Source organism: Paramacrobiotus metropolitanus, unplaced genomic scaffold (assembly GCF_019649055.1).
Source record: "Paramacrobiotus metropolitanus isolate TYO unplaced genomic scaffold, Prichtersi_v1.0 Parri_scaffold0000037, whole genome shotgun sequence".
NCBI lineage: Eukaryota > Metazoa > Tardigrada > Eutardigrada > Parachela > Macrobiotidae > Paramacrobiotus > Paramacrobiotus metropolitanus.
In genome coordinates, this window is record NW_026570257.1 from 707,060 (window position 1) to 730,299 (window position 23,240).

General features: G+C 43.0%; 3 protein-coding genes and 2 non-coding genes across 5 annotated transcripts; 2 read left to right on the forward strand and 3 right to left on the reverse strand.

The window, feature by feature from the left end:
• The first annotated feature begins 890 nt into the window (after nt 1–890).
• On the forward strand, nt 891–4,744 carry LOC129589781 (XK-related protein 6-like). Its single transcript, XM_055484642.1, has 4 exons — nt 891–1,677; nt 2,067–2,268; nt 2,468–2,677; nt 3,136–4,744. The coding sequence occupies exons 1-4, from the start codon at nt 1,305–1,307 to the stop codon at nt 3,998–4,000; spliced, it is 1,650 nt and encodes a 549-aa protein (XP_055340617.1). The 5' UTR covers nt 891–1,304; the 3' UTR covers nt 4,001–4,744.
• Nucleotides 4,745–4,941: 197 nt separating this feature from the next.
• On the reverse strand, nt 4,942–5,014 carry Trnak-uuu (transfer RNA lysine (anticodon UUU)). The gene has a single exon. It is a non-coding gene; the product is annotated as a tRNA-Lys (tRNA).
• Nucleotides 5,015–6,129: 1,115 nt separating this feature from the next.
• On the forward strand, nt 6,130–6,202 carry Trnak-uuu (transfer RNA lysine (anticodon UUU)). Its single transcript has one exon. It is a non-coding gene; the product is annotated as a tRNA-Lys (tRNA).
• Nucleotides 6,203–6,228: 26 nt separating this feature from the next.
• LOC129589780 (tetratricopeptide repeat protein 21B-like) lies at nt 6,229–13,837 on the reverse strand. The gene is made up of 21 exons (XM_055484641.1): nt 13,648–13,837; nt 13,345–13,474; nt 13,147–13,257; nt 12,955–13,019; nt 12,703–12,804; nt 12,547–12,629; nt 12,099–12,486; nt 11,524–11,716; nt 11,327–11,430; nt 11,099–11,260; nt 10,932–11,024; nt 10,453–10,671; nt 9,642–10,235; nt 9,037–9,286; nt 8,840–8,960; nt 8,705–8,770; nt 8,172–8,553; nt 7,549–7,815; nt 7,350–7,475; nt 7,162–7,275; nt 6,229–6,835 (listed from the first exon to the last, which is right to left on the reverse strand). The coding sequence occupies exons 1-21, from the start codon at nt 13,672–13,674 to the stop codon at nt 6,392–6,394; spliced, it is 4,041 nt and encodes a 1,346-aa protein (XP_055340616.1). The 5' UTR covers nt 13,675–13,837; the 3' UTR covers nt 6,229–6,391.
• A 599-nt stretch (nt 13,838–14,436) lies between these two features.
• LOC129589725 (transient receptor potential cation channel subfamily M member 2-like) lies at nt 14,437–22,635 on the reverse strand. Its single transcript, XM_055484573.1, has 22 exons — nt 22,370–22,635; nt 22,006–22,089; nt 21,850–21,927; nt 21,559–21,762; nt 21,154–21,493; nt 20,596–20,770; nt 20,196–20,535; nt 19,937–20,135; nt 19,415–19,566; nt 19,007–19,326; nt 18,717–18,937; nt 18,311–18,638; nt 18,094–18,251; nt 17,944–18,020; nt 17,812–17,871; nt 17,615–17,745; nt 17,440–17,558; nt 17,180–17,273; nt 16,920–17,091; nt 16,697–16,854; nt 15,856–16,626; nt 14,437–15,312 (listed from the first exon to the last, which is right to left on the reverse strand). Exons 1-21 carry the CDS (start codon nt 22,397–22,399, stop codon nt 16,548–16,550), a joined length of 3,519 nt encoding a protein of 1,172 aa, XP_055340548.1. The 5' UTR covers nt 22,400–22,635; the 3' UTR covers nt 14,437–15,312; nt 15,856–16,547.
• Between the last annotated feature and the right edge of the window lie 605 nt (nt 22,636–23,240).

Here is a 23,240-nt window from a genome sequence, read left to right on the forward strand (position 1 = left end):
GTGGAAGCACAACTGCAGCATTTACCGGTATATAGGAAGTTTTCTCCACCACGCTACACGTCGTCGGCTTAAGGGGGACTAATTTATAATAAATACGTAAAAGTTCTTCACTTTCAGTTAAATTGGTGATCGTAGAATGATAGTAACGCCATAAGTGAAAGTGCTATTAAGTAGGATATTTTTTACTTTACCGCATGCACGATAGTAAAATTTGTAATGGTGCATTTTAAACTTTAAAATTTAAAAAAAAGTAGAAAAACACACATTTTAATACACTTCTTTCACAAACAATACCTACATAATCATGCCAAAACTGGCCTCAGCTGGTGTAGCATGCTATAAATTAGTCCCCCTTAAGCTCGCATGCGCTGGAAAATCACTTTTAGGGATCGCATAGGAATTTCCTAACATATATATTGTGTATGCATGCTCAAAGTTTTAAATTAGTTTCCAATACAAATGGTAAATGAGTGCAAGTATTTTTGCAAAAAATTTTCGCGGCAGTCAGTAAAGCGAAGAGATCTAGAATAGTGTGTAAATGAGAGAATGGCATATCGCAGTGGCACCGCTTTTCACTTCCGGTTCCACTGGAACTGGCTGTTTTCAAGATTTGCAGGCTCTATTTGAAATTAATTTGGAGAACAGAAGTCAGCAGATATTTCAGTGCTATGTACATATTTTAAAGCTTACATAATTCTTTTTGACAATATTACAGTATTAGAAAAAATAACTGTAGCCCAGGAAATAAGCGACAACGATTAACAAACTCTTAAACAAAAAAATTCGTATAGCGAAAATAATAATGGAATTACAGCCGCATTACCGCTTCCGGTTCCATTGGAAATACCATTCGGACGGCACGGACGGTTGCGAAATGCACCTGGAATGACTTTCAACTTTTCTCTGTTTTTCTGCGTTCTGTTTTCTTTTTTCGGAAATATTTTGGACGGCTCTCTGGAGCCGTTGTTGAATAGTTAGGTCGCAATCCTGAATGCCAGATAAACGAACCAGTGTTGAGAATTATCTACCGGTGCTCTAATTCCAACGGGGGTTCGTGATCTTACGAAGCTTGCCAAGTATTGCACTGCTAGTAAAGTTGCGATGATGTCGTCATGCTTTCACTGCGACCCACACTAACCACATCTCGGATTTGTGATGAACAACGCCTCCATTGCGGATCGTACTTTCTCGTATCGCCACGCATTATCACAACGTTGATGGATGCCATTCGCCAACAGATATGCTAGACCGCGACTCCTTACCTTCAAAATGCCCGTGCGATAAACCTTCATCATTATTTCTGCATGGCGTCGTTAAATGTCCCGTTCAGCGCTCGTCAGGACACCCCCAGTACGCCGTCCACCTCCACGGCCTTTCGCCCTAATCCCTTCGTCTTCCCGCCCACGGGGACCGATGACGCGCTGCACCCCGCGGACAGCACGTCCCCCAATTCCTCCCCGGACTCCACCTGTCCCCTGGAGGAGGAGGCACGACCCCGTCGACCCAGTGTGCTGCCGTTGGAGCAGCGGGTGACGTCGTTTGGGGTCTCTCCCGGGGTGGTCAGTGTCATCTCCGATGGGGGTGTCGTGGAGAATGGCCGGAGTACGGTGATCGTGCGGACGCCTGCGGTGGAGATGGCGCCCTACCGGACCAGGATCTACAACGAACGACTGAACGGTAAGCTCAGCGCGCGAAGTGCACGATAATTTTGTACTACTGGAGGATGGTTCCCTAGTCAGTGCATGACAACTCTGATAATCGTAAACGATTCGTTGTGGAATGCTTTATGGTATTTCTTTTTCTGGAATTTTTGAGAGCTGTTTAATGCAGGATTCAAGATTCCTGCATATGTTAGACAGTACGTGAATCAACGTTTTTTTATGGAGCTTTTTTTCTGGCCTTTCTGTCGTCGTTGTCGTTAGCTGATGGGATTTTCCCTTTACGAAATTATAGTCATTTCATTCTGGTTAGGTCGTAAGGAAGAAATTTTTAGTTATTTTGGCGTTTTTGTGAATCTGTATTGGAAAGCGGAGTGCATTTTATTGTCAACTGCCTTTTGGTTGCAGATGGAGTGTCGAGCAATCCGTACCCGCGATTGGCCCCGTCGCGGCCCAAATACGAGCGCATGCATTCCGGTCGTCTGCCAGTGCCGTCCGTCGATCCCGATGCCATGGATGCTTTACCCATTAAGAAGCGCTACCGGATCCGCGACATGATTCTCACCGGATGGGCCATGATCACGTATATCGCGGATATCGTAAGCGACTGGTAAAATTTCTTTGGACTATTTTTCTCGCATTTCGAATTATAATTTCAACTCTTTTCAGTGTTTATTAGTTTTTCGGCACTGTACTGTGATAATTATGATTAAAAAGTGTAGATATCGCTATATGGAGCGCTAATGGCGCATCGGGATAGTTATTGACGATGAGCCAACATTTTGACTACTCGCATTTCGCCGTTGTAGGTTCGTGGCGGTGGGATTTTATAACGATAACGATATTATATGGTTCGCGCTGACGGTGACGTTTATCCTGGTGCCGCATTTGTGCATGACGGGCTTCAGCTTGATTTGGTACATCCAGGACCATAAACACCATCCGTTGCGGACTTTATCGTGGAGGGATTGGATTATCAGGATTATTGTCCTGTTCTTACAACTGGCTCCCATTATGCGGTAAGGAACGAAAAACTGCTACAGTGGAGACCGCTTTAACCTTTACGAATTAATTAAGTACTTAAGTAGCTGCGTCGGTACCTTTTTCTGAAAGTACGTGTAAATTATTTTCGTGATTTATTTAGCGATAGATTCGAACTGATGTGACTGTGTATTTCAATATTTCAGTATATTGTGATTTTGCTGTTTTTGAGTACTTTTTTTACTATCTGTACTATAGACAGTGGATTAAACGTAGTACGGAGTGTAAAATACACACATGCAATCGTTCCTTACAACATGAATGTAATTAAATCAGGCTGGGAGAACGAAAGTTCACAAACGAAAGCCAGTTATTTTATTGCTGTTAATTTTTTCAGAATAAATTGTTGTTCTAACTAACTGCAGCTAAAGATGCAGCATTGCAGATATCGCAAATTTTACCTTGTTAACATCATCGCGTTGTTATTATCTCATAGATACATCGATTCGTTGCGCTACGGCTACAAATTCCGCAACTCCAGCGCCGGATCCCGGCTGGACCTGTACGAACTGCTTTGCTTCGAGAACGCCGACGCCGCCATGCTGCGTCTGGTCGAAGCCTTCATGGAAGCCGCTCCGCAGCTCGTCCTGCAGATCTACATCCTGGTGAAGAAACGCCTGGATTACGAGCGCTTCGATCTATTACAAACCGTGCAAATCGTCTCCATCTTCATCTCCTGGTTCTCCCTGGCCACCGCCATGGCCGCCTTCCACCGCGCCCAACGCTACTCCCAACCTACCAAGGGCTCTATGTCCATCTGCGGCTCCTTGATGCAGTTAGCCTGGCATCTCTGCATTTTCGCCTCCCGCGTTATCGCCATCGCGCTCTTCACGGTGCGCTTCACGTATTTCGGGATTATCTTCTGCGGCGTGCACATTCTGGTGATGATCGTGTGGATAATCAGCCAGAAGACGGATTTCTGCCCGAATAAGCCGCTGGAAGCGTGCTATGATGTGGCGGTGGGGTGTATCTATCTGTTCGCCTTTTTGAATGTGAAGGACGCGCGGACCCGGTGGAAGTATGTGGGGTACTATACGGTCTATTATGTGGAGAATGTGGTGATGATTACGCTGTGGTTCACGCACACGGAGAATGTGCATTGGTTCCGGGTGCCGGCCATGGTGGCGGTGATTGTCGGGTTCTGGGTGGGGATCGGGTTTATGCTGCTGTATTATCAGCTGTTTCATCCCGCGGACGGGGTGCTGGTGAGGAAGTGGCGGATGCGGTATGCCGTCGCCGGGGAGGAGGTGGGCACGACCTGGCCGAAATGGTTCCGGGCGGTCGTCGATTGCTGTTTATGAGAACGTGGAAAAATTCAACAAAACTTCTGGCAATAAACTCCTAAAAATTTTGCTGTGAATTGGACCGTTGGTTGTGGACTGCTGTTTATATGAGGGCGTCGACATGGAGAAAATCTTAAAAAAATCTCCTGAAAATTCAGCAGAATTATCTCGCAATCAGTTCATGAAAATTCTGCTGTGGATTGGACGGTCGGTCGTGGATTGCTGTTTATATGAGGGCGTGGACATGGAGAAAAATCCTAAGCGACAAATCTCCTGGCAATAAACTCCTAAAAATTCTTCTGTGATACGATATATTCTGGATGAATTTAACTGCCTTGAATCTGGATGTTCCTGATGGTATCCTCACTATCCTGTGGATATTTACTCACTTTCTTGGGGTCTGAGAGGATGGATTGGTTTGGAATCTCCCGTCAATGGATTTCTCCGATACTGCAGATCTTTATCTTCCCGAGAATAATGTTTCCTGACTCATCAAAAGTTCTCCAGAGATGTTGTGAACTGTTTACAAAAGTATTATGAAATGTACCCGTGTATTTATGAATCTGGCTTTTTTGCATCTGATTTCAGGTTTTAAACGTGTTGACTGTTGATGGTTTTGGACAGTTTTAGCATTATTTTGTGGCCTAAGCCGTTTAAGGGATATTTTCTTGTATAAACGTATGTCTCTGTTTAATTGTCTACGGTAGAGAAGTATGCTTATTTGTGCGCAGAATTTTAAAAAGAACCAGACATTTGTCGCTGCAGTGAACAGAGTGCCGTGTCTGGACCTGAATATGTACCTGATCTAACCATCAAACATTTACAGTTTGCTGAGATCAAAAGTCAGGATTTAATGCCCGTTAAAAATAAGTGCTTTAATATCAAACAAGTCTTGAAAGTACGAAATGGATTCTCCGCACAAAACTTTACGTAAAACTAAGAAAACAATTGCAAAAAGTCGCCCTCCGGGGGGCTCGAACCCCCGACATTCAGGTTAAAAGCCTGACGCTCTACCGACTGAGCTAGGAGGGCTTGTCTAAACATAACCGGCAATTTACAGAATAAGCCGTACTTTATTTAAGCGCGATATACTTGTATACTATATTCGAATAAATCGGGCTTAATTGCATGTAAATCAGCTACGGTAACAATAACTTATAATTAATTACGATAAATTAATAACTTCGGGTTTTGCTAATAATTTTTTAGCGTTACTAATTTATTTTAACCCTTGCTTTTAAATCACCAGTTACAAAACCAATAACATCAGTCCTGTTTTTAAATTATCTGTAAATGCCGATGTGAATAGTTATCTGTCGTTAACAGTTACATGTTTATCAGTAATTGCACTTCAATTAACTGCTGAGACTGTCAATACGCAAACCGCTGATGTACGCACTTCAACTAGTAATCGTATTTCAACTCGAAGTGAGTCCGAGTAATACAGTTTGTAAAAAAACGTTAGCCAAACGTTAGGTATAAGCCAAAATTCGAACACATCCGTTCATCTAGCGGTACTTAACGTAAAACTAATGTTTTTCTCTGCAAGCTGTTTTTACTCGGATATACTGTACAGGCTTTATTTAAGAATTTTTTAAAACATTAATTAGTTCCCCCTCCATTTCGACACACAGACATTTGAGGTTAACGCAACAATTTGAGGTTAATTAATCGTAAAATCGCGTAATTATTGTTATGTAGATGATAGATCGCCGTCTCATATAAGTTTATTTTGCGTGTAGCGCCCCTAAGACCATTGTTAGAACAATTCTCGATTTTATTGAGAAAGAATAAGGTATACTTCTACACGTATATATAGTAGAAGTATTGCAAGTTCCATCGTAATAGAAGGTGCATGAAACGATAGATGAGTCAGAGATTCAAAACCGATAACCACTTGCGAAGTTACGATCGCGATTACGAACATGCGCGGAAGGAAACAAACGCTAGGAATCACGCGACTCGTAGAAATCCAGTAAACGTTTTTTCATTTAATAAAAGTTGAAAAAGTTTTCGATGAAATATTAATACTACGGAAAAATATTAAGTTGTCCGTAAACAAAATCGTTCCACTAGTTGAAAAATTAAAACGAGAAAGTAGTTTTATAAACACATTATTTAGCAAAACGTGTTCAACTGTTAGCTAAGCCTTCCTAGCTCAGTCGGTAGAGCGTCAGGCTTTTAACCTGAATGTCGGGGGTTCGAGCCCCCCGGAAGGCGACTTTTTTTGCTCCTGAAGCCTCCATTTTTATATTCAATCCGCTGTTGACATTCCTTTTCGAGTCTAAGATGTAATTGTCTAAACACGCAGCAGCTGCCAATTGCAAACACGAACACCATCAAATAGACGCGCTGTAATGCGATTAGCGTTATTTATATAGCGACACCTTTGCGCCATTAGCCATTAGACTAAGTTCTCGACATTCTTCGTCCAGCCGCATCTGCCTTCATATCCCGCTCATCCTTGCGGAACGCCAGCTGATTTAGGGCAATCTGTCGCATCTGCACGATCGACCGGGCCATGTTGCCGTTGCTGTCCGCGGGCAGGCGGCTGAGCTGATCCACGGTATCCACGGCGTCCATGGGACGGTGGGAACTAAGTTGCGCCAGGGCCATGCGCTCCCCGCTGACGAAATCCGTACAGCCGGTGGTTTCGAATGCCCGCCGGAAGCATTCCGCCGCTTTGGGGTGGTTCTGGTTGCCGCAGTGGAATCCATCGTACATGTTGACCAAGTAGCCGGTGCGGTTGTATTCGATGCAGCGGAACATTAGCTGAGAGACGTCATCCCCGCGGTTGGACAGATCCAGCTGTTCGGCTAATAGCAGCCATAAGCGCTCCAAATATTCTGCATCCTGTAAAGTTACTCGTATTATTCAGTGACCTGCATGCTTAGAATCAACCGGCATTCTAATCCAGATATTAAGTCGATACCACCGTATAGCAACATAGGGTATATAAATTGCAGAGCAGAGAATTATTTACTTAACCAGCGGAATATATTATTTTAACAACTAATTATATTTTTCATATTGTACAGTTTGCAGGTGATTTTTACTGCACGCAATTAGCTTGCATTGTACTCGTATATTAAGTTGGCCATAGTTTTCGAAACTGGTTTTCACATTTTACGTATCTGTATGTACTCTTAATTAATCGTAAATGGCGTATTGCATTTCACCTGAAAGCTCCAAGGCATTCTTTCGTGTCTTCTCAATAATTCCAGAGCGCGGGGCTTTTCGTTTAGCAGCAGTAATACAGTAGCCAATATGTATGCGTTCATAGGCGGGATAACCTAAACAAAAAAAATCACAAAACCAAAATACTACAGTAAAATTGTATACTTCAATATTTTGCAACATGTAATACCTTTTCGGTTTCCCATTTTTCTATTTTGCCGAGCAGTTCCGCCACTTGGGCTCGATCGCCTCGATACAGTATGGGCAGATATTCGCAAATCATATAATCGTTGCTCCCTATCAAGAGTTTCGCTTTCTGCAAAAATTACGGTAATCAACTCGGGATATAAATCTTTATTCCCTTATTTCCGCAAAATAAAATCAGTTACCTGCCCAATAACATTGCAGACATTTACAAGATCTGTCGCGGAGGCGGAAGTCGACGGGAGGTGTTGACTGCCCGGTAGCTCGAGATCCCAGTTGCAAATGACCTCGATAAGGTTTCGAGCACCATAAGCTGCAATGTCGGTTAACTCAACAGCCGGCATAATCAACTCCACTGCGCGTTGCGTCTGTCCACAATACCGTGCACGCAATCCGTCGCACAAATTGAAGAGCACTTTGAATTCGGACTGACTGCGCATCTTTTCGTTTTCCTTAAATACAGACATATGAAAAAATACGGGATCAGATTTGCGAGGCGGGAAAAACCTTGATTTTTACTTCTGCCATTTTATTACGGATTACACTAATGCTAAAATACGTGAGTAAACCAAAGCGAGTGTGTATAATTTCGCCGGCCATGCGTAGTACATAATCAACATAAACAAACAGTGGTACGATTAACATAAATATGCACTACAGTACATAAATTTACTGCGGTTCCCATACCAAAATTTATAACGACCGGTATTTGTTTTCCTATTTTTATTAATTATCGAGGTAAGCAGACCCCGCGAACGCAGCTTGTTGTTTGCTCTAAGCCAGCACCGCACTGATTTATTTTATTCACCTCGAGAAACGATTGCAGAACGTTCACTTGCCCCAGTCTCATCAATACCGGCGCCATCTCCGCCACAGTTTTCAGATCCTGTGGATATTTCTTCAGATACTCCTTGTAATACGCCACCGCCATGTCAAAATCTTTGCGGCGGAACGCAACTTCCGCCATTAAGCGAATGGTTAGTGGTTCGGTGGGATTCATTTTCTGGATTTCTTTGGCATAACGAAACGCTTCACTGGCGTCGTTGTTGAGGAGCAGTACACGGGCCAGCGTCTTGGTTACTGTCAGTTTATCCTCTTCGCGCAGCAGAGACCGCGACTGCTGCAGGATATCCACGGCGGACTGGTGATCGCCTTGGTTACAGTAAAGGTCACACAGCAACTGAAGCACCCTGGGAAGATATACCGAAACACTGACAAGCCGTATAACTTAGCTTTTTTTATAAGTGCTTCAACAAAGTTTGGTAAAGCCGGTAAACGTGCAGGTACATTTAATTAATTATCGAACACGATAACAAGATACGAATTGCTTATTCCACTAACTCAGTTAATGAGGCCGAAATTTCCGGGATTGCATCGGGATTTTCTCGCCGCGCACGCAGAAATATCCTGTATATAAATGAGAATGCCATTACACTATTATATACCAACTGTTAAAATCATCAAAGATGCAAGTACTTTTCCAGTTTTTCTTTTCCTTCTTTTAGTGTTGCAATTGTTTTATCGGTTAAACCCATCGCTTTGTATGTTTTTCCCAGTAACATAAAAGCGACCATCTGCTGCATAGCGTCAGCAAAACCTGTAAATTATTCCAGAACATGATTTTATGTATTCTGTAGCCGAAGCAATTTTACACAAAAGATGCAGTGACAAACCGGGAGTTTCGCTGGCGATGATTTCCTGCAACAGCAGTTCCGCTCGTTCCAGGCGTTTCAGTTTTAATAAAAGCCGGGCGAAGTCCAAGCGCACAGTCCGGTTACCCTTCTTAACTGCCGCTTCGTAATAATTGACGGCATTGGCGAAGAGGTGGGTTTTCGTGTAGAACTGACCCATTGTGGCTTCCAAAACAGGGTTGTCCGGGTCGAGTTTCATCGCTGATTGGATCACTTGAAGAGCTTTGGTTGGCTGGAAACAGTGCGCATAAAACATTTTTATTGCGATATATAAAACATTTTTTTGTCAAAAACTCGTTTAAATACGGGTAATAAAATTTATAAAGGATGTATGCTATATATTCTATACTGATCATATACGAAATAGTTTTATGTACAGAAAAAATTACGAGTATTGTTTAATAATTATATAAAAAAAAATTACTATCGCCACTATTAAACGTCTAACAAAAACTAACTATGAGATACTAGAAAAATAATACCATCTTTCAAAGACTGGATGTATGATTAAGTCGATTAGTAGAAGAAATGTCCCACTTGTAGCTAAAGTTCAGATTAGGAAAAAACCGATCAAACGAACTGCGTACTTGTGGGACTCTCAAGTATGCCTCCCCCAACATCACCGCAGCCGCAATCTTATCCTTCATAGCCGCGTGTAGATTCTCATACAATTCCGCATATTCATTCGGCATCCCGTTGGCCAAATAATAACCGGCCAATTTTTCCTGCGTCCGATAGTAGCTATCCTCCATTTCCGGTCCAACCGAATTCAGCAGACTGATCACAGCCTTCGAACGGCTATCAATGGCCAATAAAACATCCGCCTTAGCCAGAATAAGGCGGGGATATTGTGATGTTCCCTTGAACACCCCGAATGCCACCTCCAGCGTATCCTGGGCGGCGGTGTACTGGCTGGTGGTAATACACAACTGGATGAGCGCCAGAAAGACGCTGCACCGATCGGAGAGGGTGTAGTCGGTGTCGGGGGTGTATTTGGAAACGCCGGGTTTGTTGAGGGACACAGTGAGGTTGGCGATGGCCTCTGCACTGTTGCCGGAAGCGGCTAGTTGTTGGTTGTGGAGGACGATGTATCGGAGATTGTCTTTTAAGCGGAAATTGTTGGCAAGCGCCCGTTCGAGGGCGGTGCGGCATTTGGCTGTCTGGTTTTGTGCCGCGTAAACCTAAATTTATAGTGTATAGACGCACTTATACTAAAGTACTCTTACCAGAAAATCATATCGGAAATAAGCCTTCCCGTAAATTTAATTATCATTATAACCCAGCTTTAGGGTCATTACAGATTTTGTTAATGAGTGGTTTTGCGTACGGATGAATACAGAATTTATGTCTTCTTGTTGCTTAACCAGAAAGCACAAATTTCACTGAGTTTAAACTGACTTCGGCTGCCACAAGAAGCGCTTCCGCGTCGCGCCCATAGAGTTCCGACTCCAGGACATTCTCCACCGTGTAGGCGGCTTTGGTGAAATCCGATTTGAGGTACTGTACATGTGCTAGCAGGACTGCGCAGTCCGTAAATCCCGGTGCGACTCCGAGCAACGAGGTCAGCACTTGCTCGCAATGGTTCAGTAAAGGGCTGTTAGCAATCAGCTTTTGCGGCTGAAAAGGTCAGTATCGCAGCTATTATAAAATTCTGTACCTGGTTAAATAAAACTGTAGTGAAAATATGAACTATTCTAAGATGAATATTAAGCACATTCAAATTGATTCAGGCTTTACGATGCTTGATTTTTGACTAAGCTGAGTTAAAGATACGACATAATAAAATAATCTAGCATAAATAAAAATTGTTCTACATAGTAAAGTACGGGTAGGATACATTTATTTTATTGTAATTATCGGAGCACTATACCACGTACCTCTGACTGGCAGTACTGCAGTGCATCCCTGATGAGACGCGTTGTGAAGTATGGATCAACCATGACGAAGTAATCCAGATCAAGCGGTTTGTTCTGTTTGTCAGTCCACAAAAAGATCACGCTTTTAGTAGATTTTTTAAAGAAAATTAACATGTTGGTTTACTGACCGTCTGCATGAACGATGTCGAACGGCTAAGAATGCGCAGTAGTTTTGTTCCGGTGGTTTTGCTGGTTTCCGGCGTACTTTCGATGCCATAGTTCTGTTTGACTAAATCCAGTTTTACGTGCAGATAATCGAGTTCGCTGCTTCTCAAGGGCAAATACGGCACCTGTATCATATTACTTAATAATTCTGTCCATGTTAGCCGTCTTGCTTTTTCGCAATAATTATTTACCAGTTCTCGAGGTTCAGTGTCAGAAATAAATAACTGAGCCGCTCGTTGCAAATCGCTTTGCGCCTTCTCATGTTTTCCTTGCATTAAATCACACTTAACTAAACCTGAAACGCACGAAAAAGATAATATTCAGAAAGTAAAGTAATGCAAAGTAGTTTTACTTTTATAATTTAATACGTATTTATATTTTACGGTACCCAGCATGGCCCGGAATCCAAATGCCGGTCGATTGAGTGCCCTTTCAAACATGCCGCGGGCGTCTTCGCTGCGACCCGCCGTCAACAGATGGTCGCCCAGCTCCAGAAGCAGAGTGGCATTGCCGGTGAATGTGGAAAGTGCTTGCCGCAGTAATGTCGAGGCTCTTTCGAGAACCGCCCCTGAGCCGTTATTCTAAAAATTAATATGGATATATTATCATATATTCATTATCATATATCAGTACATTTCTTCGCAATAAGGTATTCTTCGGATTGCAAACCAGTTATATGTAAAATATTTATTACGGTACATCCTCGTATTTAAAAAGATATAATGTTGTTTGAAAATAATTATTATGATATCGCGAAATAATCCAAAACATCCCTCACGCAAATTGTCTGCTGTGCGTGCAATTATACGGTAACTTGTGATCTGGTTTGAAACTGTTAAGCAAACACATCTGTAACAATCTGCCTTAGTATGTATCCGGTATTTTGGATACTCACCCACCGGAAGCTTTTGTTATACTGTATGATTATTACATAGCAGTTTAATTTTGATGGTCAGTGCTCACCATTCTCGTCAGTAGACGACACACTTTCGCCCACAAACCGGGGTTCTTCGGTTCGAATTTCTGCAGACGCTCCAGAACGGTAATGGCCGACGCCTCAAACTCTTTCCACACTGCCGGTCGCCGGGAGCAAATGTTGCATAGACACCAGTAAATATGCGGCAAGAACAGCTGTTGATCGACCGACACTAGTTTGTCCGCGGCCGTCGCCACGGCTTCCCAGTTGTTCTGCACGATCAGCAAGGTCAAGTTCATGATGCGCACCGGTGCGGCTTTCTCATTGCTGGAGACGATGTCGCGAAACTCCGCCGCTGCCGTCGCAAGGTCATTCTGTAGGATATGCCAGTGGATCAGTAAAAGTTTTGCCTGGAGGGCTTCCTTGGGATTTGCTCTAAAAGGGTGCAAAGTATTTTTTAAAAATTAATTCGGAGGAAAACGGTGCGCATCGTACGTAATGGATTTCTGAAGGTTGGTTTTGACGCGGTCGGTTGGACCATGTTGTTGCATTTCCAACATCGCCATCAAGGAATATGCCTGCAACATCATGATACCGCAATTAATACATTTTCAATAATTTTATAAGTACAATTTAGGCCGAAAGGCGTACTCGTCCATAACCGGCGTTGACCGCGATGCTCTGCTGAACGGACGCTAGCGCTTCGCTGTAGCTGCCGTTGTGGTAAAATATCCACCCGCTAAGAAAGTGCGCCTGAAAAACATTGACTCGAATGCCATCTTATCTCAACCAGAAACATAAGAAACATTTAATTTTTTCAGTCTATTTTATATTTTTAGAAAATGCATGAAGAGTTATAAAAAATAAATTTTTTTAATAGCTGCAATGGGTTAGCTAACGCACCTCGTCGATTGCGGAGGTCTTCGTCTGCTCGATTGTCTGCCGAAGCTTCTGCACAGCCATTCTGTCTACAGAATAAAATGATTAAAAAACATTCTACAGATTTACGGTTTACTTTTTATGCAGTTATATTCCCAACAGCGGCGAGCTTTTATTGTGGTCTCATTTTCCTACAAAAATATAACTACGTTCCACCTTTTTCATCTTGCTGACTGTAGATGCACATCTGTCCCGTCAGCGCAGGAAGCGCGAACACAGCATGTTCGAGGAGCTCGGAAAAATCCCGTAGTGACTCCTGTGAGTTTCCTGTCGGTTTTAAAAATTATTCTTAGCAAACAGAACCGCTTTTGAAGATGACCAATGCACAAGAATGTAACGCAGTATTAAGTGCACCTTCCAACATGTTGACAACACCGAGGAAGAATGTGTAGGCCGCATCCTGCTTGCTGTAGTTCGGAATCGACCTAATAAACTTCCGCGCCTGCTCAAATACTTGGTTGGAAAGGAAGAAGTCCACATTCACCTGAGAAATGAATGCACAGTGGCTTTAGTTAAAGTACTTCTTTCCTAAACCATACAGTCAAGTCTGAAAAGATTGTTTAACAGTGCATTGTACTGTACTGTGCAGTGTTTACAAACAGTGCCATGCAGACTGCGAGAAATTTGTGGGCATGTACTGTATAACTGTAAACTTACGAAAAAGTTTTCCGGCAAGTGGTTCATGATTATTGCAACTAGTGCCAACTACCCCTCCTTTTGGAAACAAAGCAGCGTTCGTGAGAAGCGAATAAATAAGAATTGTTTAAAGTAAGTAATTGTAAATGGAATTGTTATTACGTAGTATTCAGCAAAGTGGAAGCTAATGAGTAGATTATCAGGTGAGGCAGTGCAAAGACACACATCCACTGCAGGTTGCGGCGAACGACATGGTTGCTCTGATTCTCCCAGATCGATTCCTAGTCCTGCTAATCGTCCCAGTTCAAAGCAGTACGATGCCGGTGTACGCGGTAGACCATCCATTTTCCGTATGTACTGTACTTGAATAGTATTCATGACCGCTCGAGCTGGTGAGTGTCTACATTTGTATGGGTTTTGAATACTTTTATAGGTGCAGAGCCGATACCTCTACCTACAGAGTACGTACGTAATTATTATCACGCTGTACCTGTGCATGCACTCATCCATACCAATAGATGCATTTAACATTTAACATAGGTATTACGTATACGGGATCGGGAGCGTGAGATCCAAACAATGAGCACGTATAAAATTAAATTATCTTATAGTTATCATCAAAAATTCAGGCGAACATACAGCGTATACGAATATCATTTATAGGTGCCACACAGCACAAAATACTGTATTTATTAGATTGTATTTTTTGGGAGCTGTTCATGATCAGCAAATGTAAAAATCTACATTTTTTTAAGACAAAACGAGTATAATGATGGTATACTTCGAACTGCGACATCAGAGACTTCTAGATACCTTGCGCACGACAATGTGCGTATTTATTAATTAACAAACTCAAAGACTAGCGATTGTGAAACAAAAGCTACCTTTGCCGATATGAGAAAGCCCCCGAAATTTGATCACCGCCAAATCAGAGCTCTTGATCATGTGTCTGATTTTCAAAGGAACGAAAGCGAAACTGCGCTGCCGGAGTGAAATATCTGCGCTTGACGTACATCAAGAGCAGGCACACCAGTGCGCCTATAACACAACCCCCCAAGATCGCGGCAAACAGTTCCCCTCCGGTGTATCCGCTCTTAACCGCAACCAACTGCAGCTGTTGCGATTTACCCGGCGTTGTAGATGGAATCTTGACCGTTGGGCTAGTGCCTGACGGGCGCTTAGATGTGCTGGACTGTGAGGAGGTGGCGCTGCTTTTGGCGCGTGTAGTTGTGGCGGTCGGTGTGGTTGTGTCTTTTGCATGGGCCGTTGTGGATACTGTGGTCGGCGTTGTGTTCCCTGCGGGAGCGGCTGTAACCGTCGTTGTCACGACTGCCACAAGTGTACTCGTACCGGTGGTCGTAATAACCGTCGTCCCGGTAACGGTGCTGGGGTTTCCGGTGGGCGTGGTTACGGGGGATGGCATAGTGGTGCTGACATTTGTCGTGAAAGAACTGTCATTAAGTAACGCGGATGTTGTGTCTAATGGTGCAGTAGAAGTTGCTGAGCTGTTCGTGATATGGTCGGGAGGAGCTTTTGTACTATTGGTACTTTCTGTATTATCCCGGTGCACGTGTTGATTGACCGTAGGAGGAACTGGTTTGTTTGCAACGGCTGCTGATCCTGAAGGCACAACTGTCGCGCTGGTGGTAAGGCACAGGACAAACATAACACAGTGGATAGCGGTGCCTGACATAAAGAATATAAGATACAGTGTATTAGTGCCTAATTTATGATGTTTGTTCGGTAAAACTGGGAAGATAACGTCGTTTACATTCCGACAGCTATTGTAAAGCATCACGCTGTACAAATAACAGTTTTGAACCGTTTCCTGTCTAAACAAAAGCCTTAATAATATAGAAGAAATTATAATTTTTTACCGTACCGAACTTTGGAAAAGCATGCTTGGTGGTATGATCATCAAATATTCACTTGCAAATAAGCACGTCATGCAATTGAATGTGTTGAGCGATTAACTTACGTATTTACTCAGCTGTTCATATAAAAGCTAAAAATAACTATAAGAAATTAGTAAAACATATAATGAGTAAACACGAGTAAATTCAGAAGCTATTTTACGCCATTACGGTTTTATTATCGAAATATGCACTGAAAGACCATTTTTAACATTATTGACAAGTAAAAGAAGTCGACTGGCAAATTGTTTTTAATTGATTAATTTAACGAGATTTATGTTACACTCATTCAACTTTCTTCGGTTGACTTACTTACCGGTAACGGAAGTCATCTTCGTTTTGTAAGTCCAAGGTTAAGAATAATCCTCAAATACCGGCGGAAAGCGCAGCCGTCCCCAGGAACTCAACAAACGGGTGTCAGCAATGATTTTTCCCCCTACTACTTGCCGTTCCACAAGGCCGACACGATCGCTTTCGAAATCTGGCAGAAAGTCTCCATATAGCGGGAAGAATGTTCAACATCGTATTATTGCAAAACGTCTACCAATCACAAGTTCGAGTGCGCAAAGAAGTCAGCAGAAAGGTATATACAGGTGATCAAGTGCGCAGTAAAGTGGAACCGGCAGTACAAAACGTTTACATCAGCATTGATGTAAATTGCCGTAAACGTTGCTTTTATTATGCTGCAACCTTTGGTATTTACGGGCGTCCAATATGAGCATGACATCACAGTACAACTAAGTTTATGAACACATAGTCAGCTCATGCAGAACCGATAATAATTCTTATGATTTATGGCTTTGTCCGTGCATTCACCAATAGCGGAACATAATTGAGGCACGTAATATAGTACAATTAATTCCCGCTCTTTTCTATTGTACACCTACGCCGTATTGTGTTGCGGGAAGTGGACGGTACTTTACTGTAGTGCGTTGACCGGTAAATAAATATAATTTGAATGGTTGTTTAAACAGCACACCCATACTACAGATTTACAAAATTTGCTGATTACAAAGAAGACAGCAGACGTTGTTTGTCTTCTATGAATTCCAGAAGATAGGTCAGACCGACCTCCACGTTATGGCACCTGTAGAATTCACCATCCAGTCTTACTTATGGTAAATTTACACAACAAAAATAATTTTGCATTTGCTTACGCCTGGTCATCTTTTTCTTTTTGCAACACTGCGTTTTTCTTGTCATCTTCGTTACCGAAATACCGCAAAGCGACGGAAGACCAGTATGGTGATAAAGGACCACCGAAGGATGAATCGGCTCGTTCCAGTTTTTCCATCTCGATCATATTTTTAAGGCCCTATTTAAAATACCAAGTAATTAGATTACCAAACGTAAAAGGCAAAAAGGTCACAATCGCCTTACAGAGCCGGATTTTCTGCCTTTACTGATGCAATATTTAATGACTGTCCCCAGGTAGCCGAGAATATTCAGAGGCGGTGGCAATGACGACAGCACTCCGTATTGCATAATCAGCTTCGTGCGGTAATATTTCCAAACCAATGAATTATCCACCCATTCATCAATAAATCGCGTACTAAAAGAAAATCGTTTACATGGTGGAAATTGCAGAGGTGCGTTAAGAGCGAAAAAAAAGTACTGTCATTAGTTACAAATTTACGTACTAGATGGCGCAGGATAAAACAAATTGGGATCCGATCAGGACAAAAATATAATAATGCAGGTAGAAACCGTAGGACCAGAATGTAACCGTGTTACCTGGAACCAGCCAAACAGGTTATAAGGTGATCACGATCATTTCACTTATGGTCAACATAGGGTTTTGAAAAATCGAAAGAATTATCGAAATGACGGAACCGGAACGGGCGCCGCATCCTTTAAGTTGCAAATGCTACCAGTTATAATACAATTCAACAATACGTACAGCCGGGATCAGAGTAATCGCCAATCCAGCAGCGATCCTTTGGGTAAGCATTCGACATGTTCTTCATCGGTTGGTTAACGTTCGTCCAGTCTATTTTAGAGCTCGCACACGCTCCAGTGCTGCATATAGAACGTTTTCTCGATCATGCAAAATGAATGGATGGTGACAGCCTTACTATTCCAGCGAAGGGTAGTCGGCAAACCCGAATATCGCTCCGAAGGCCCGAAACAGCGCTCTCCGCCATTCACTGCCCGTGGCTGGAGCGTCTGGATACACAACTGTTTGCCACACTAATCCAGTCGCCATCTAGAGAAATACGAACAGAATACGGTCAAATTGTAAGTATTGTGACACTGTTGTTTAAATACGTACAAACATTGGATAGGTCACCGCGACCCATTTGGTCACATCGATTGTGAAGGACCGTACAACCTGAAAATATAATCATGTGATGCGCATACTGAATATTGATACCGCTGCTGCATACAATACACAGTCATTTACCAGTCGTATCGTGGGGCCAATTATGCCATCCATCGTGTAGAACATATCCCATACGCGGTAAGAATAATAAAACACTCCTAAATCAATTCCAAATTATTATAATCCAATTCTCGTTTTTACGGGTGACATGTTATTCGCCGCATACTGTACCGAATCCGAGAATGACACGTCCGGCCCATGGATAATCGTACCGGAACGGTGCAATTCGAAATAAAAAGAACAAAATACAGAACACTCCTTCGAAGAAAACACTGAGTTTGGTCTTCCAAGGTTCATAGACGAATTTATTCTGGTGCATGTAGGATCCTCTGCAATGTTTGTGAACATTGCAGCGTAGTAGGCTGGAAAAAAGGTCACCGCCACCTACTTCATGATTACGGCTATCCAACGCAGAACCACGTAAACACAGACGGCGATATCCACGCCAATGTAGCGGCACGGTGGCAGCATCATGGCGACGTACATGACAATCAGGAAAGTGTAATAAATCCATTGGCTGGTGTAGAATTTGATACAGGGAGAATTCCACACCGCATAGATTCGCTTCACCAAAGGGACAGAAAATTTTTTAGGGCGACTAGTACGGCGTTGATTGCCGAGGATTTCTTTGTCGCGAAGGGATGTGGCCAGTGTGCCGATATACGCTTGTTTTTCCTCGTCGGTGATCGGCCGTTCATGAAATCTGCTATTAGTATCTGGAATGCCGACAAAATCGAGTCACTAAACGTTAATTAGTCATTTGAGGACAATGTGGAGTTTTTACGTTTTTTTACCTATAAAATCCAAACCAATGCGACTTCCAGAGCGTAGCGTCTTCCTTCTTTTATAATACTGGGTTCGCTCGAGAGCAGGAAACGACAACCATTTATAGATAGGCAACACGAACAGAGCGGAGAGTAATAACTTTGCCGTATCGAAGCGTCCCTCCACGCTGATGAAGCCGTAATACCATCTACTGAGAAATTCTTGTATCCATCGATGCGATAAGAATTTCCTGTAAAACGTGGGTGCAGCTTTATTACAGAAAATAATTAATACAAAGTACACCATTATAGTTGCGTACTTGTCACGAGCATCCAGAGCCAATCTGAGGACGTTGTGGTTATTGTAATCCGGAAGATCACGAATCAGCAAGGCTCGCGCACGATACCGATTATCACTGTACGCCATATCGTACATGGCGTGTGCCACCTCACCCAGCCGGTCGGCCCGGGCGCGAAGCATCTGTCTGACGCTATAATCTGGCATGCAGCGCGCCAAACCCCGGTACATTGATTCCGCGAATAGCGTTGTCGGGATGGGATCCAGAGAATGTTTAATTGTCACCAATACCAGGTCGAAATCGTCAGCAAGAACAGCGAAAATCATCAGGGCATTCATTGCCTAGAAAGCCGCATACCACCAGTCAGCAAGACAGAAAACTGCCCCACAGAAAAAAATTGAATAAATCAAATTAAATAGATCCCTGGACCTTTCGATCAATATTAAATTCGGTTGCGCCTGATGTAAATCCGTAGGCAAACGTTGAAATTTCGCCTAGATCGACAAAATGACTGATTCCTGTCAGCCTGTCGATAAGCGGATTAAGGTGCAGCGTAACGAAGCGATCGTCCAGAAGGTCATCTAAAAAATTTATATCACCTCACATCTCCTCTTTATTCAGTAAAGTATTTCTGAGAAATTTAAATATCGATAATTTCGGTTGCTCTTTTCTTGTATGTGCTGAAAGTTTTGATGTTCTTTGCAAGGAAATCTGTTAGCTTCCAGCACCACCAGCGTGAGTTTGTTTTATCTTTGCAGACTTTACGGTAGAGACACTTTTATGTATTGTATTGTTGGAGCTATTCGTTACATATCGATTCTCACCACTCTCAAACTCAACTCTAATTGCTTTTGTTGAAATTTAACTTATGGCTTCTTCTTTCGTAAAGGTGCTAGTTCGTAAGACTAAAGATCAACTTGTCCACTCATAGTCAGCTAAAGCTTTACATACCATCACGAAATCCAAGTATTTCTTTCCACACATGTTTCCAGAAGAACCCTGTGGGATCATCAAAAGTGTACTGGAACAACCGTGCCAGTTTTACGGGTGTTAGGTGATGCTTCAAGGAAAACCCATCTTGAATAAACACATCCACAAACTGAGATCGGTTGCGAATACCAACGGCTAGTTCAAATATGTGCCAAGGAACCTGTTATTGTAACGAAGCGTTGGAATTCTAGTTCTTCGGGTACAGTAAAGGTAACCGTACTTGAAAAGCATTCCAAGTTGGATCGTGAAACATCATCGCCTTGGTGACTTCTAGCTGTCGGCATTTGAGCGCCAGTGAAAGGTTAGCATGAAAGATATATTCTTCCGCGAACCCGTACGAACCGCGCACAATGGCTCGCACCACATATTCTTCCAGATTAGCCAGGTTTTGTGAGTCGGTAGCGTCCAGTACGACAGCCCAGTCATCGATGGTTTTGCGTTCGAGAACTTTTATGACCGTTTCTACTAGAGACTGTATGGACGGTTTACTCAGGGCAGGAAGTAGCTGTTTTGCGTATGCTTCTAGGTCATGGGTTAATACATCACCGCTGACTTTCTTTCTGTAATGAGACTTGCTTTACCCATTATCGGGATTCTTATGCAAGGCGTCTTTTCGAGACCTCAGCGTTATTCCCTCGGCTAAAAGGTCCGCCATGCCTCCTGTTCCCGCTACAATGACAATAGCCACATTGTTGTCAATATAGGTCAGCAGAGCGGGTAGCTCGTCGACGCTCCCTTGGATCAGAATGACGACCGACGCAACTGGACTTCCACGGATATTGGATTCTCGTTTCTCTGGAAAGAATGGTTACAAAACTGCGCCACAGTTTCTTAGGTCATTACTTTTTAATAGCGTATACCTTGTAAATTGTAGCATGTGCAAAGTTTGTAAAAGAATGGTGACCCGCCATTTTGTCGACGAAAATTCGTCGACCGAAACTTCGTCGAACACACGCGATGTCGACCCGTCGCAAAGTCGACCAGCCGTTCTGCTGAATTTTCTTAGTTTCTACGTTCTTAGGTTTTCTCAGCTGTCGCCCTCGTGACTTTCGACAAAGTGTTAGTCGACGAAATGCCGGTGAGCCAATGAAAAGGTCACAACAGAAAATTACACCATTGAAGTTTGTATTACAGTTAAAAACTACAGATCACCTGGTCTGGCTGGTTAGCTGGCTTACCTGGTCTATACGAGTACTGATAAAACAGCTCCATCCATATGGCCAGTTCCAGCTCGGACCTCAGTCGGCTGCTTTCGGCAGCATTCGGCGCCCGCAGAATAACGATCTTATCGTAGTACGCTCCGACATACGGACCAATCTTAGCCTTCTTGCGTACCGGCTGCTGGAGGCGAATGACGGAGTTTTCATGGGGAATGTCCAGCCATTGTTTATCCACGGCGAAGCCCACGTGCTCTTCGTACTCGCTGACTCCTAGCAGCATGTTTTCCAGTAAAGTGGCTGGTTCTGACGGGATGGAGTGGTCGTATACGAAAATCGAGCCCGGCAAGTGGAGAATCAGCTGCGATGAAACAAGCCAATATCAGACGCTTTGTGTAGATTATGAAAAGTTCTGCAGACGCTCACTCCACCCATCCCCGCCTGGAATGCGTTGCGCTGCGAGACGGTGCGGAAGACTTTGCGATGCCCAGCTGATCCTGTTAGCAGAGAGCATATAAGATCCGGCATCCGGTCGGCGCCCCATTGCGCTGACACGGCTTTCGCGAGAGCGGCAATCTGATTTTCTGATTCGACTATAGCGCTCAGTCTGCGGTTATATTGTAGGGAATCCTATAATAACGGTAAGCTTTGGTAATAAACAAAAAACTCCTTTATAAGTGCAAAAGAACTAGAGTCTGATAGATCGTCCATCCGTACCCTTGGTTTCAGGTCGCCATATTCAGATGGTTGTGGTTTGGCTTGTGGGACAGTTGCTTTCAACCGCGCAGGTGAGTTCTGGGAAGACGAAAGAACTAATTTATCGGCTATCGTATCACCTTCAGTTTCAAGTGCCAGTAAATGGGCTTGACTTACTCGTGGTGTTAAGACCACTGTTTCAGTAGACAGGGACTTCACAGGAGCAATGGTCTTCTGCGCTCCACGTTGGCTGGCTGCATGCTATATTTATAATAAATATTGTGGATGTAAGCGTCATTATACATTGTAGGAAGTACAACGAAATTTTAGCAATAATTATTGTATCTGATCGTATAATATACAGATATGTCTAAGTCATAAGTCTACTCAGCTAGTTAGCGCCACTAAACGCTCCACTAAGTGTACACTTCGATTTTTATGTTTACATTATCACGCATCTTATATCTACAAACAGAGTAATTTGATGTAAATGTAAGCTACACCGTGGAACTGAAAACGGTAATAAATTTGCGGTACTTACAAAAATATTGCTGCTGTGAGTCTTGCGCATCTTGTAGTATTGTCAAAGGTAAATAATCAAAAGTATACAAACATGCAGTAATCGAGTGCAGTTTCCCGAGTAAACATTAACAGTTCAAGGTTTCTGTCGGTTACCGGAAAAAATGCACGTGAAAACAAGCGGAAACCACTGTTATACGCAGAAATTGACACATTTGCCATGTGCGGCACGTAATGACCAAGGTGTCGGATGATCATGTTTGCCTTTCATCTTAGTGTTGTTTAATGTATTACTGCAGGTTGTCTTAATATCAGTACTGAATATTGCTGTTGCGGCACAGCGCACAACGTTGCAACCTTTCCTGCTTGAGATCGTCAATTATGTATCAGTGGCTGTCAAGGCTGGAGGAATGTTTGACAGCTTTGCAACCTTAGGGCAATACCATCAAACGAGCATTGTCACATTTACAAAGAGTGCTGCTACAACACAAAACTACAGTTTTATTATCTAAATTAATTAAAAAGCTGGTACAGTAATAAGAAAGAAAGGCGTACATCAGTAGGAAAAAACGGTCAGCCATACTTGCGATTGATTTAAGCACTGTATCGTTTTGGTTCCTTGCGTAACTGTTACCTGATAGCTGTATGATTGTCGTTGCGCCAATAGCGTTTAGTCCCGGGAAATGGGCGCTGATATCTCTATCCATGCTCTCGTATCGAATCACCACAAGTTTTACGAACTTTATGGATAACAATGCTTTATGACAATTTTTGTTTGCCGGTTAATTTGCAATTGCATGAAATCGGGGTAGATAAATTTTTTCTCGCATTTCAACGCCTCGTAAACGGTGAATTCGTTGTATTTTCCTATCATTAAAGGATCCTAAGGAAGT